Genomic DNA, 13476 nt, shown 5'->3' with positions numbered 1-13476 from the left:
TATATATATATATATATATATATATATATAGAGTATACAATACAACGGCCGGGCGCAGGCGCGTGGTATCATCGGCCATGAATATTGCATAGTCTTCACAAAGTTCAAAGTACTCGATATCCATATTGCACAATTGACGGCCTTGTCAGGCCCTTTACTCGCGATGATGACACCACGCCAGTGGCCTTCCGAGCTCGCTGACGGTTAAACCGTACAGTAACGTTTATTATGCACCGTTCAGAAGCTCGTTGAAATAGACAGCCTGCCAAGCTAAGAACCGAATATTGTTTGATAGCTTGCCAGGCGGGGGGTAAAATAGTGTTATAAATGTGCGTACATGGTCTACTCATACCGTAGAGCTTGGTGATGTCCTTGTTAGGATGAATAATATGTTGTGGCGCGCCCGCCGATTCTTCATCGGCGCGACCATTTATGGTGTTCTCGAGCGTCCCACCTTTGCTGTGTGCCTTTGGGTCGTGCACCTTGAACCGCACCTCCTGGACAACATGGGACCACTTACAAGAGACACGGCAGTTTGCCGTGGGGTGTCCCTCACCCGAGGTTTACCCCGTACTTTGTCAGATTGGCATGCGACACCGAGGACTGGGCAGTGTATATTTTATTTGTTCAACGCGGTGAGACGATTTTACGTAGTATCATCGGAACGATTGGTATTCGAGAGACTCACCTGCTTTTATGTCGCTGTTGCGACTCGCGTCTGCTTAGTTTATTCAACGAACGTTTAAGTGTGAAATAGGAAAAGTCTCTCGTAAAAGTACCGCGGTTCGTAGAAACGCGCGGTGCGATTGCTCGTGCTCAAGCAAAACGGGTTAGTGAAAATTCAATTAAAAGCTGGTGTAGTATGTAATGCTAGTTGATATAGGTATTGTCGGGATGAGATGTGGGAGAATTATTATTATCGTTGTTGTTATTATTGTTGTTATTATTAATTGTTGGTCCACAATCATTTCCGTTATTATAGAAGATTTATATTTATTTGATGTAAAATGAGATTGTTGCAGGAAGTTGTAAGACTGTCAAATATTTTTAATAATTACGTTATTTTCATTATTGATTAAATTTTAATAAAATATTAATATGCATTTAAAAGAATAACACGTGATCACCAAAGATATTAGATTTGAATTAGTATTTTGAAAACAGTAACTCTAAAATATTAAAGTCTCGAAAGAAACGGAACGTAATTATCAAGTACGTAATTAAAAGAATCATGTAAAAAAACATAGGCATTTTTATCGCTGGATAACATGAATAATTAACTTTGTAATAATAATTAATTAAAACGTCTCATCCTCTTATCCGACGTTTTATGACCGTCCTTCGTTGTCTGTTCCGTTCATCTCTGTCGCTCGTTTACTCACTTCTTTCCGTTATCCTACATTGTTCTCTTTCTTTTCCGGTCTTTTAATATTTTCTGTTTTCAGAAGAGAGGAAAGGGAAGAGGGGTCTACAATACCCAAGATTAAAAGAAAATTTATAATGCGTCGTGTCCGTGTTGGCATGAAGCACGTTGTCCGGCGCGTTGCGCGGCCGAATGGGAAATTCATTTTGCAAAACCTTTTAGCTTTTGACCTTTTCGTGTGTTGAGCCTGCCGGTTTTAGTTTTTTTTTTGTTGTTGAAGAGGGAGGGGATAGAGTGCATATATTTATATTGCGCGATGATACGTGCTGAATCGGATCGAGAATAATGCTCGGCTTCGTCCTGTTGAGCCTGCCCTTGTGACGAAAGGAAAAAGAGCTCGATGAGCTTTAATATTTGTTTATTAGTGTTTATTAAAGATTCGTTTAGCATCATTTATTAAATTTAGTTTTTAATGGCGATTACTACATGATTCAATATTATATTGTTGTTTAATATCTCATCATTTAAGATTAATTTTTACTTTGAGACTTCCTTCATCGTTGATGAAGGCGAGAGAAATGATATTTGTTGTATGTTTATATCATTACACAGCTCTCGGGAGCCAAAAAGTTATGAAACAAGTGCTACGATTATGCATAAATCTGTAATCGTGCCACGATCGGTACATCTGGATATCTTGACAGAGCCGATCGTCTACTCGCTGAAAGAAAGCGTGTAAAATCGTCCAGGGGAGCACTAGTACGTCTGGATCTCCTGGTCATACACAGTGACAAAACGACATTCTGCATGGAAGAAAAAAATTCGGGAACGACGACAATCTTGGCCGTCGCTACTCACAGTTTGCTTAGGCGCATGATCGCCATGATCGCCGGGCACGCGCGGCGGTCCTGGATTTTCGCTCGCCGCCTTCATGCTCTCGGCTATCTTTTGGAACCGATTCTTCCGCATCTGAATCCTCTTCGCCATGTAGCCCACCGTGGCGTACTCTGCGAAGAATAAGAATCCACGGGAATGAAAACACGTAACCATACAATGCCGTGACACGTCTGCCACTGTAAGATCCGGGCGGGAAGCCCGGTTCACGGGGCCCACTTCCATCCGTCGAGAATCTCACTCATGCTTGCGCTCCCGGTACTTGTGTAGAGCTCACGTGCAGATGGAAGAAAGCCATTTCCCTGGAAATCCCGATGCACCGCGACGGCGAAGTACCTTGATGTCGTATGTAATGAGGTACTCGCAATCGCAGTTGTGAAAACGCAACAATGTGTGTGTCAAGCCGTGTAACGAATCGATCGCACAAAGCCGAGCGGGGGTTCTCTTATTCGCATTCTGACCTGCCTCTGTGTGTTTCGCGATTGCTTCACGAAAACAATTTCCGAGACGCCGTTCCATCGCGGAACGAAGGTTCGGACCGACACAAAAACGTCAACGTCGTCGACGACAAATAACGATTTCGAGGAAAATGGGTCCCTTGCATTTGTCACGTGAGCCCTGCACAAGTATCCGTCTACGATACTCTACGAGCTCGCTACTGGAACGGCACGGCTCCGAGCTATACGGAGTATATGAGAGGACGCAGGATGGAAAGCTTAATGGCAGCGACGTAAAGGCACGGAAGAGTACACGATCGCACTCACCGAGCAACGAGGCAAAGACCATGACGAAGCAGGTGCCCAGATAGACGTCGATGGACTTGACGTAGGAGATCTTTGGTAGCGCCGCGTTCGTCGAGGACATTAGGGTCGTCATAGTGAGCACAGTGGTTACTCCGAGGGCCACCCGAGCGGGGGTCGCGTTTCGGTTTAGCCAAAAGCTCACCCACGATATTATGACAATCAGCCCTGAGGGTATGTAGATCTGGATCAGGTAGTAGCCCATCGACCGTACGAACTGGATCTCGCAGGCCAGCCGCGAGTAATTCCCTACGATTAAAAGATCGAAGGTCAGGACAGGGAGACGGAGAGGCGCTATTTAATGTCTCTTTATCTCCCGTGCTCACTGTCCTTCCTCCTCACTGTTCGTTTATCTCTCTCTCTTTCTCGCTTTCTCTTTCCTTGTATATATTTCTCTCTCTCTTTCTCTCTCTCTCTCTCTCTCCTTCTCTCTTCTCTCTCTCTCTCTCTCCTCTCTCTCTCTTTCTTTCCCTCTCTCTCTCTCTCTCCCTCTCTCTTTCTTATTCGTTCATTGTGCACCTTCGATCTCCGTTCTTCTTACTCGATCTCCCGTTTCGTCACTAGATTTTACCAGGAAAAGCGGTTTTCATTGTTCACAAATAGCTCTCTCTCTACTCCTTGCACCGGCCGGAAATACAGCGCACCAGAGCTGGCTGGATGTTAAGTGAAATTCGCATCGTTGATGCGCGACTCTTCGTGCTCGTGTTATGTACGTCTGTCAGTGTAGATATGCATGCATGCACGTTACAGTGAGGTATATTGGCGGCGTGTATTGTGCGCCGATCGAAAAGTTTGAGATGTAGTTACATAAGAAGAAAAATGAGGAATCGATTGGAATGGAAAATCGAGTTGTCCTTGTTGCAATTTGCATCCCACAATGGCTTTCTCTTCCGTTTTAACAAATTGGCGACAATCTATTTCTTACGCGCCATTATCGCGAAAAGATATTTCTAGGATATCGAGAAAGATATTGGTTTTGTTATTAAGATTGATGTGAATAACATTATTTAGTCATTAGTCCCTCGATGTAATTAGAGAATAATATCGAAGAATGAAAGGCTTAATGTTTATGAGAAAAATCGCAAATGCTAAAATCGTCCTCAGCTGGGGGAGTATATGTTTTACATGGTTGAGCATAAGTACAATCTTAAACTTGCTCGTGTCATGAGAAACTGGCTTAGAGATTGACGTTGGAGCACCATGATGACAGTACGAAGACAATTTCGCTCGCCGAAAGTTTCATTCAAACCAAGTGGAGAAATGTAGCGATGATTTTTCGAGGAAACTTACCGCTGCCGAACGCGAGAAAAGTTTAAGCCAGCGATCCGTACAACGCCAGCCAGCTCCGCTATTCGACGGGACTGTATGACGCGCGAGATCGCGAGAAAGAGAGAGATCGATCGATCGATCGACGGCTTTACGTAAGTAAGGTACACAGGATTACGACGGTTTTTTCTTACGAGCGACAATTGCGCCTGCGGACATCGGATAGCGCTCACGTGTCTCTCCACCTTACCCATGCCGTTAAAAGCGAGGGTTGAACAATTATTTGTTGGTGGTGGGGGGGGGGGTGGGGTTGTGTTTATACGTTACCGGTGGTAAGACTAATCTCCATGGCACGTTGACGATGACCGAGGACCTTGAACTGAGGCAGGGAGACCTCGTTGCTGACCCCGACGCTGTTCGGGCCCTCGTTCCACTTGTACCGGATGTCCCTCATCGTGTATCCGACTGAAAAAATAGAGAGACCCCCCGCGGTTGGTACGTACCTTCGCGGAAGCCCTCAAACGCATTTTCAGCTCCGAGGGGGCCTCCACTTACCTCGCACCCCCATCAAACCTTACGAGTCCGCTCTCTTTCACTTTTTCCCCTTTCTCTTTGGTCACAATTTTTGTCCTTTTCTTTCTTTCTATCTATCTGTCTCTCTCTCAGTTTATCTTACTCTCTGTCTTTCTCTATGAGGGATACCCTTGCGAAGAGAGCTATCGAGAGCCCAAATTAAACTGACTTTAAAGGAGCATGTGGGCGGAATATTTGGCGTGTAATGAGAGATCGTAATGGACGATCTTCTCGATTGTTGGTCACGATCGAGAAGTGGAAGGCGCGTATCATTCGTATTTACGAGTCCGTTGTGTCGATTATTGTTTTGATGGTGATGGTTGTGGATGGTGGATATTAGGTCAAAAGGTGGACGTAATACTATTCCTGAAGCAATTTATATGCTCAACGGTACGTATGTACCGTTATTATAAAGCTATGGAAATCCATTATCCGCGCATTGAAAGGAAATCTAAATTTAAAGTTCTAGTAGAGCAAAATGTTTCATCTTCTGTAGGTCAGTATTGATACACAATGGTAGTAAAAATAAAAATAGTATAACGTCCACACGTACACACACATACACACATCTATAATGAAGAGGGAAACCAAATCTAGGAATTATGGATACGCGTGACTCAAGTATCGTCTGTATCTTTCTTATATAATATTTATAAATAAAAACCAATGAGTTGGTCGAGATCAGTCGATCGGTCGAAATGAATGACCGTTAAAGGACTACGTTATCTCACTGAGCAAGCTCGTTCTTATATGTTATATAATTACATGTGTTCGCGAAAAGACAACACAGTGATCGGTGCATATCGATGCGGATAAAAACAGGATTCGTATTATATATGTATATATGCTCACACATGTCCAGTTCTCGTTGCATTTTATATATACATTTGTATATATACATATGCCTTCAGATCAGAGCTGGACATGTCGTAATTATCCGCGTATGAATATAGTGTATATTCTCACATATTTTTAGAACGAACAAATTTTGCCATCTCGCTCTGATGGCTTTATTTATTATGATTGATTATGTCAATTATATTAACATAATTTACACAATATATATATATATACATACATATGTGTGTGTGTTAACCACGCGAATTTCTGGACCAAGTTTAGAAGGAAGAACGAATAAGAGGGGAATATCTACCTGTAGATAGGTGTATGGTTGTCTGTCGTTGCCTGTGACCGAGCACGCGAAACTGCGGTAGTTCCACCTCGTTCGAGATGCCGACCGACTGTAGGCCGGAGTTCCATTTGTACCGAATATCGCGCATTGTGTATCCAACTGCCGGGAGAACAAGAACACAAATATCTTCGCTCTAACATACAATAATTAGACACTGAGGTAGTGTTCAGTTTGGAACGGAAGGGCGGGTTCCTCGGGGAATACAGTAATTGAAGCAAACTTATTGCGCGAGCAACCTAAAGCGGTTCCCGCGTTGCATCACGATACAATTCCGTCGCGTAAATTTCTTTTCACGTGGAATCGATTTAGGATGCCCTTCGTGCCGTTATATCATAAACGTCATCGAGATAGGCATTGTGATATCTTAACATAGTCATTCGTGATTTTTTAAAAGTCTGAAAAGAGTGAACTCTGAAATGTTTCCATAAAACTAATATCATAAGGAGAAGAGCTGTTGTGAATTCTGAATCTCTTCTTATATTAAAGTTTAAATTTATGGTGTAAGTATATATAGAGAGACAGTTTTATCTTGTATGAGCCTTTTGCCTTTTGATACTTTATTTATATAAAAAGAGTTTGGAATTTTTTACGTTGACTCATCTTTGATTGATTCTTTAATTAGAAAATAATGCCTTCTGAAGGCGTCTATGATGTTTTCAAAACCGAATTTACGGTCATTACGTCCAAGGCCACGCGGAGATTAACATCAATCAATGGTATTCTTCTTTGCATTGATAGAGATAAAGATTCTCTCTCTGTGAGGTGTAAATGCAGCGTGCCGATCTTGGCGACTCATCTATTGTTCATTCCTACTAATCCAAAGTATCCTGCGATTGAGTTTTGCCGATTATCGATCATAATTTGCGCTTATTTGTTCTCTCTAATTCCTCCGCGCGGCCTCCAGCGCGTACATACCGCATCGAGAAACATTCCTCCGTAACTGAATCTTAGGTGATTACGATCGTTACACCGCATTCCAGGCACCAAAGTGGCATTCCGTCGCGGTGGTGGCTACATTGCGCGAGCATCGGCTAAACGTGGATTAAGCGGTACGCCTCCGAATGTGCCAGATTAATTGCTTTTGTTTTTGGAATCCGATTTTGAATACCATCTCGTTTTATCATGTTCGGTACGCCGCGATTCTGCACAGCGGACACAGTTGCATGCGGCGTCGCGCAAAATCGCGATTTCGGTAATGACATTACAATTTGCAACAGGCGTGTTCAACACTAACGATTCGAAACTCTGGAAATACCAAGTTTTGTTCATTTGCAGCGTTCAACATAAAAATTTATATATACTTGTTACATTAATACGAGAATAGTGAAGCTGACGTTTTACACACATTGTCTCTTAAATATATTTTATATAATATTTAATTTCTCTTTTCACGTTTAATTGCATTTCTTATTACAAATATTCGTTATACTTGCAAATAAATTTAAAAATTTATATAATTAAGAAATTACATTCGCGAGCAAGAATGACCACGTCTAAAAAAATATTTTCGAAAATATTACGTGCATTTGTTCGTTCATTCGTTCGTTATTTCTGCCGATGGTCGTCGCATAGTTGAGTGCAGCGCAGATAAAAATTCATTTTACAAAGTTTTAATAAAGAGGTCCTGGATTGGGGGCAACATTAAGCATCACGAGGGGTAAAAAGGTCAGAAGAGAACGAGACGAAGGTCGTGATAGTGGCTGTTGAATACTGCAGGGAGGAGGACTGCGGCAACATTAGCAAAATACCGAGGACTATGGTAGTGGCAGCAAATTTAAGGGTTTAAGACGAAAAGTGGAAAGTGTATAAATAGATATGGAGAAAAAAAGCAGAAATAAAAAATAGAGTTTTGTGCTCGACATGCTACAGTGACACATACAGGCTCGGGAGGATTAGGTTTACATGTTTAAATTTACATAAATACATATATATATATATATATATATATATATATATATGCTACATGCTTTACGTTGCGCATTTCACCTGCTGTGCTGCATGCTCCATGCTACATGCTCCATTCTACATGCTCTGTGTTTTGCGAGAAATTCGAATTTCCATACCGGCTTTACGGTCCCATTAAAATTCAAACGTTATCCCTGAACGATATTATCGAGGTCTGAATTACGATTCAATAAATCAGGCGTTTGGTGTATGTATATACATCAAGAAGGAATTGCGTTCCTGTGATGATTCTTTTACTTCGACGTAATGTAATAGTCTAGATCGAGAGTGCAGAAATTTCTCGAGAGTGCGATTTATCTGCAAATCAAGCAATCATTGAGTGATGAAAAATTTTTGAAATCTTTGAATGATATTTTTATGTAGAAGTTAAATCTCTTAATTTCTGTCAACGGACAATTATCATCATTACGAAAAAGAAAAAGAAAAGTAACACGAACTATATACCTTTAAATATATCACTTACTTATTTTTTTATCCTGTTCTGACGTAGACCAAATTAAATAATCATGCCGACACATGCGGTTGCCGCACTATATATGTGTATATATATATTAGGTAATATCTATTGCTCTACTATACGTACAAAAGTTGCTCAGAGGGCGGGTCGGGGAGTAGGGACGTATATACCGGAACAAGTCGCAGATCAAAATCAGGTTACAAGCAAATTGATAGGCATACCGATAACGTGACCACAGCCTGGTACGCCATGGGTAATGTTGCAGTACTTTCTTTCTTACATGCGCTGGGCTAGATGCACAATGCGTTTTAATTCGGTCGGACCATTGTCGACACGTCGTTTCTGGATTTAGCCTCCTTCGGGGCTGGCCGTCGTCGGCCCTTACTACGTCCCCGGACACGAGGCTCAGTGCTATATGTCGGAGGCCCTTCAGGTTCGGGGGGGAGGGGGGGGGAGGAGGAGGGTTGGTACAGTGATAAGTTAAGTGATGGCGGTGGTGGTCAGTGGTAGTGGTGAGAGAGAGAGTGGCAAAGTAGTGATAGTGTTTGAACAGCGCATTTTCGTCACGTTTTTGATCTCGGGGTCGATTTACGGCGACTGCGCGCCGAGAGCTCTCGTTTGTATATATTTACAATCGTGCGTGTGCTTCGGTGGTATATCTAGTTCAGCGTGATCTCTCTCCCTGAACATATAGGTCTTTTCCGCAGGAAATCACCGTCAATCTCCATAGATGGAGAATGGAACGGATTCCATTCTCTATATAGATGTATTCGTTACGTACGTGGACTACATACGCTTTACTCGATGTTTCTGTTATTGTCGAGCCATAAAATAAAAAGATGTTCGCTCAATTCACGCAGCTCCTTGATAAATGATTATTATAATTTTAACGATTGTTATTGCTGTGTATGCACGTATGTAATCCACGAGAAATTGTTCTTCGACAGGCGACAGAGTGTAGAAAGAGGACACGTCGTGTGTATTTAGATATATCCGATGGCAGGTACGTGCACACGGTCATTATTCGTATTCGTATTTGTCGAATGACCGAGAGCGACCTTCGAGAAATCACGCGTTCAACTAAGACCGACGTGACGACTCACGGTCAGCGATAGCTTGGTAGAGTGGAGACCCTTCGGAGGATGCTCGTAAATACGTTCGCATACGGTCTTTGCGTAGGATGTGACAAAGCGTGTCCTGTAAACGTATTGATAGTTGGATTTGATTTGCGTATAGCTTTTTCTTTTTTCAATAGTTGAAGCTATCTCACGAGAAATGCAGAATTCGAATCTTTATCGCTTTTTGCCGTGAAAGTCGCAGTCGTTTCGTGTCGACGAGCATACGCGGTAACGATATGCGATCTGCTATTATATGATCTGTGATTACTGCAAATTGCACGTCTGCTCTCATCCTTGGTTATGGTACTGCACGATTCTGTATATTTTACGAAATGGATCTAGTGAAACATGAGAGTGGAAGATAAGATGAGAGTAATTTTACTTCGCTCGTGTACGTTGAAATACCATGAGAAATTGACGATTGCAAAAATACTCGCAAACTAGTACCCTTGTTCAACATCGTGGAGATACAAAATCGATATCATGAGAGGTAATAATATCCCGTTTAATGGCTAAATTAAGAGCGAAACGATGTTCGTGATTCGACACTTTTCTATCTGAAACTAATCAAGAAACTCTCCGGAGTTCTACAAATTCGGCGCCTTTCTGTCATTTCTTTTTATAGATCTCGTCGGATATGTTTCAAGCAAAATTCGCACTCAGAAAACGTCTATCAAATCGAATTTACTATTATAAATAGAAACCAAGAATTTGGGCCAATCATAAAGTTGAACCACACGAGAACTGCGACCGTAATATTATTACATCCCGTAGTTTACATCCCTTGGTAGTTTCTAAGCAAAGAATAATGCGTTAAGATTAGTGAATGTGTGTATCTGTGAAATAAAGTCTTAAAAGCTCTCAGAAATATTAAATCAAATTATTAATCTTAATTGTTTTGCGGCACAAAGCGATATTCATCTTCTTAGTAATCAATTCTATTGACATTGATTAACTTTAGTTGAGGTTTGGTTGCCTGTTTACTTCTTCGTGGAAAACTTCGATTAGAAAAAACGACAAAGATTCAGTTGAAGTTAAGTAAAAGTTAATGAAAGCCTGTAAATCTTACGAATCATCTCGAAAGTTTAACGATTATAACGTGCGAGCATTCTCCTCCTGTAATTCGTGATGGGAATGTATCACGACAACTTATAACGATCGTAATAACTTGTATTCGAGCAGTCCGACCAATTAAGGACGAAAGGGCGTTCGCGAAAGTCCGAGCTTTCTACTCCACGAAACTAATCGACTAACTTGGTCGGACTCCCTGCGGTATCTCGTATGCCGGACTTCCGGTGACCCTTCGACCCTATTCCACGACTGAGTTTTAATATAGATCTTTCAGCGGGGGCGAGTTGAAGTCAAACTTTTTCCATCATCCTGTATAAATCGGTATGGTTGAACGTTTCCATACGCCTAGCATGATCGAAGATGTCAGATCGAGAAACGTGCAATTATTAATGTCAACTTCCACTTTCAGCATCTCAAAATTTTCCCCTTACAAATCTTGCATTTGCATTTCTGCAAAAATACGTTATGAATGCGATATTTGATTATCATACATATGTGGTCGTTCGTGCATATTTTTGATTATTTTTAATTATTCATTATACAATCATCACTACTGATGCTGATTTCAATCTGACCGTACTGTGTTGACTTATTCAGCTAATTTGCGCAGCACGCGTGCTCTCGTGTGCACGAATTATTAATACCAATTATTAATGAATAACGGTAGTTATTTCACGATGTAAACGCGTATGAGAATAAATGGCGAAACAATTCTGAAAGGGACATTTGAAATTCTCTTGTCTTTTTGTACATTAACACACCGTGCAATTTGCAGTAGTGACGGCAATCAACACGAGCTCGTGACAGTGAAACGTTAGCGCTACCACACACTTTGACGTACACACACGCGCGCGCACAAACTCGCATTCACACTCGCACTCATACTCTCTCTCTCTCTCTCACACACACACACACACACACACACACACACACACACACACACATACGTGATAATCTTCTCGTACGTATCTTCGCGCATTGGGATGTTCCCACGGCGCATCATAGCTCCTGGTCAACCTACGATTTCTATGCTTATAGTCTAACGGAGCGACTCGATTAATCGAGACGTGTTTCGTCGACGACTCAGTTGCGTATACAGTGCGCGCATCGATACAAAGGCCGTTGTAACGGCACGGCGCATCGAAGCTCCTCATTAAGGTGCTTATTGACCGCACACTGTGCTCAGTAACAGAATCGGGCTTTTATTGTTAAATCGTGCTGCGTGAAACAAAGGAAAATGAGATTACATATGCTTTTTGGTCTCGACTATTTGTTAGTGCGTTATTAATCTTAAAGAGAATCATCTACTCTGTTTTTATTTCGTAGGGTTTAGAGGAGAAGAAAGAATTTATTGGATCACTTAAATCGTACATTCACTTTTTTTTCTTTCCGTTCATCGACTTTCGCGCGCGCTTTACGCGAGAGAGAAAAGTGAAAAGGAAGAGGCTGCAATAAATGTCCGATTCTGCAAGTCCATGTTGTTACATACGTACAATCACTGTGTATGGAATAAAAAAAGAAACCCAACCAGTGTGTGAGCGAGAGCGGGTGAGTGAGCGAGTGAGTGAACGAGGTGAATGGGAGTGATTCTCACTTGTGTGGCTGACTGATCGTGTGAGTGAGCGTGTGAAGTGGCGAGTGACGGACAGACAGACAGACAGATAGACAGATAGAGAGGGAAAGATAGAAAAGAAAGAAGGAAGATAAAACCTGATGTCGGGAAAAAGGCGAGAGGGGAGGCATATACCGTTGGGGGAGGAAGAAGGGAGGGAGGAAAAATGGAGAGTGACGGGTTGTGGAAGTTGACAGTATTCTCTGTGTGAGCGTGTAATAAAGGGGGAACACAAAGTTTCCTTTCTTTTTAACGCTTGACGCAAATATACACAGTAGAAGCGTCTTTCTATGTCTTTATCTGAAAAAAAAGGGTTCAAAGCGATGTACAATTGAATCGCATTGAATCAGCGACAATCGGCTATCGATAAGGATACTTTCTGCGTATCGCTTTCGGCGTTATCCTCGAGTTACATGCACGAGTTCACATGCTGGAATTGATCGTTCGTGTTTTACAATCTGCTTCAGCGAGAACAGTAGATACGGGTATATGGCTAATCGCAACGATAGAGTGACATTGCAGACTTTTTCAGAGATACAATTGATACTACTAATAGTCAAATTCTCAAAGATCTCGATTGTTATTTCTATGACGCCATTATGTCAAATGACGCTATTATGTTTAACAGCTTTACGATATAATAATAAGTTCAATGAAAGGAATATTATAGTAACATCTTACATATTGAATTACATTTGCGTTGATTGACTCTGTATTTGTTAGAAGCTTTTGGCAACAATTTTTCTCTTTTAAAGTCACGTGCACGTGCTCGATGATTGACGTCAAAAAGATACGGCGAGTCGATTGTCATTTTGAGAAGTAATATATTGTTGAAGTGCACAGGAAAGTCTTTCTGACTTCTGTTATAATATGCGCAAAAGTATGTATTATATATGTTAGAGTGGGACTGTTCCATCAGTTTCAACTTTAAAGTAGGTGATACGAAAATTTACGATAGCAAGCAATATCTTTTTGCAGTGCTTATAATTACATTTGTACAATCATTACTTCTTGAGAACACAAGTACTTTAAATAATCAGCATGTGCTGTTCAGAATCGTAAATATTATCGCGAGAAATGAACCAAGTCCCACTCTATCTTATGTCGAATAGAAGTAGGCGAAAATGTCGAATTCTGTGAAATTATATTTCGTTTGTTTGTATGC

At 41.5% G+C, this 13476-nt stretch overlaps 2 protein-coding genes across 2 annotated transcripts in view; one reads left to right on the top strand and one right to left on the bottom strand.

The window, feature by feature from the left end:
• LOC108746332 (gamma-aminobutyric acid receptor subunit beta) overlaps window positions 1-13476 on the bottom strand; it is a 77298-nt gene that overhangs the window by 1586 nt on the left and 62236 nt on the right. The window contains exons 6-10 of the mRNA XM_018483047.1: window positions 6050-6216; window positions 4651-4788; window positions 3022-3306; window positions 2222-2370; window positions 353-497 (exon numbers count right to left, since the gene is read on the bottom strand). Coding sequence (XP_018338549.1) covers window positions 353-497; window positions 2222-2370; window positions 3022-3306; window positions 4651-4788; window positions 6050-6216 — 884 coding nt within the window. The remainder of the gene's footprint in view (window positions 1-352; window positions 498-2221; window positions 2371-3021; window positions 3307-4650; window positions 4789-6049; window positions 6217-13476) is intronic.
• LOC108746329 (melatonin receptor type 1B-A-like) overlaps window positions 1-13476 on the top strand; it is a 60843-nt gene that overhangs the window by 38390 nt on the left and 8977 nt on the right. The window lies entirely within an intron of this gene.

The sequence above is a fragment of the Trachymyrmex septentrionalis genome, unplaced genomic scaffold, assembly GCF_001594115.1.
Source record: "Trachymyrmex septentrionalis isolate Tsep2-gDNA-1 unplaced genomic scaffold, Tsep1.0 scaffold167, whole genome shotgun sequence".
In the NCBI taxonomy this organism is placed as follows: Eukaryota; Metazoa; Arthropoda; class Insecta; order Hymenoptera; family Formicidae; genus Trachymyrmex; species Trachymyrmex septentrionalis.
Note: the sequence above shows the minus strand (reverse complement) of the source record. Positions and strands in the feature narration are given on the sequence as shown.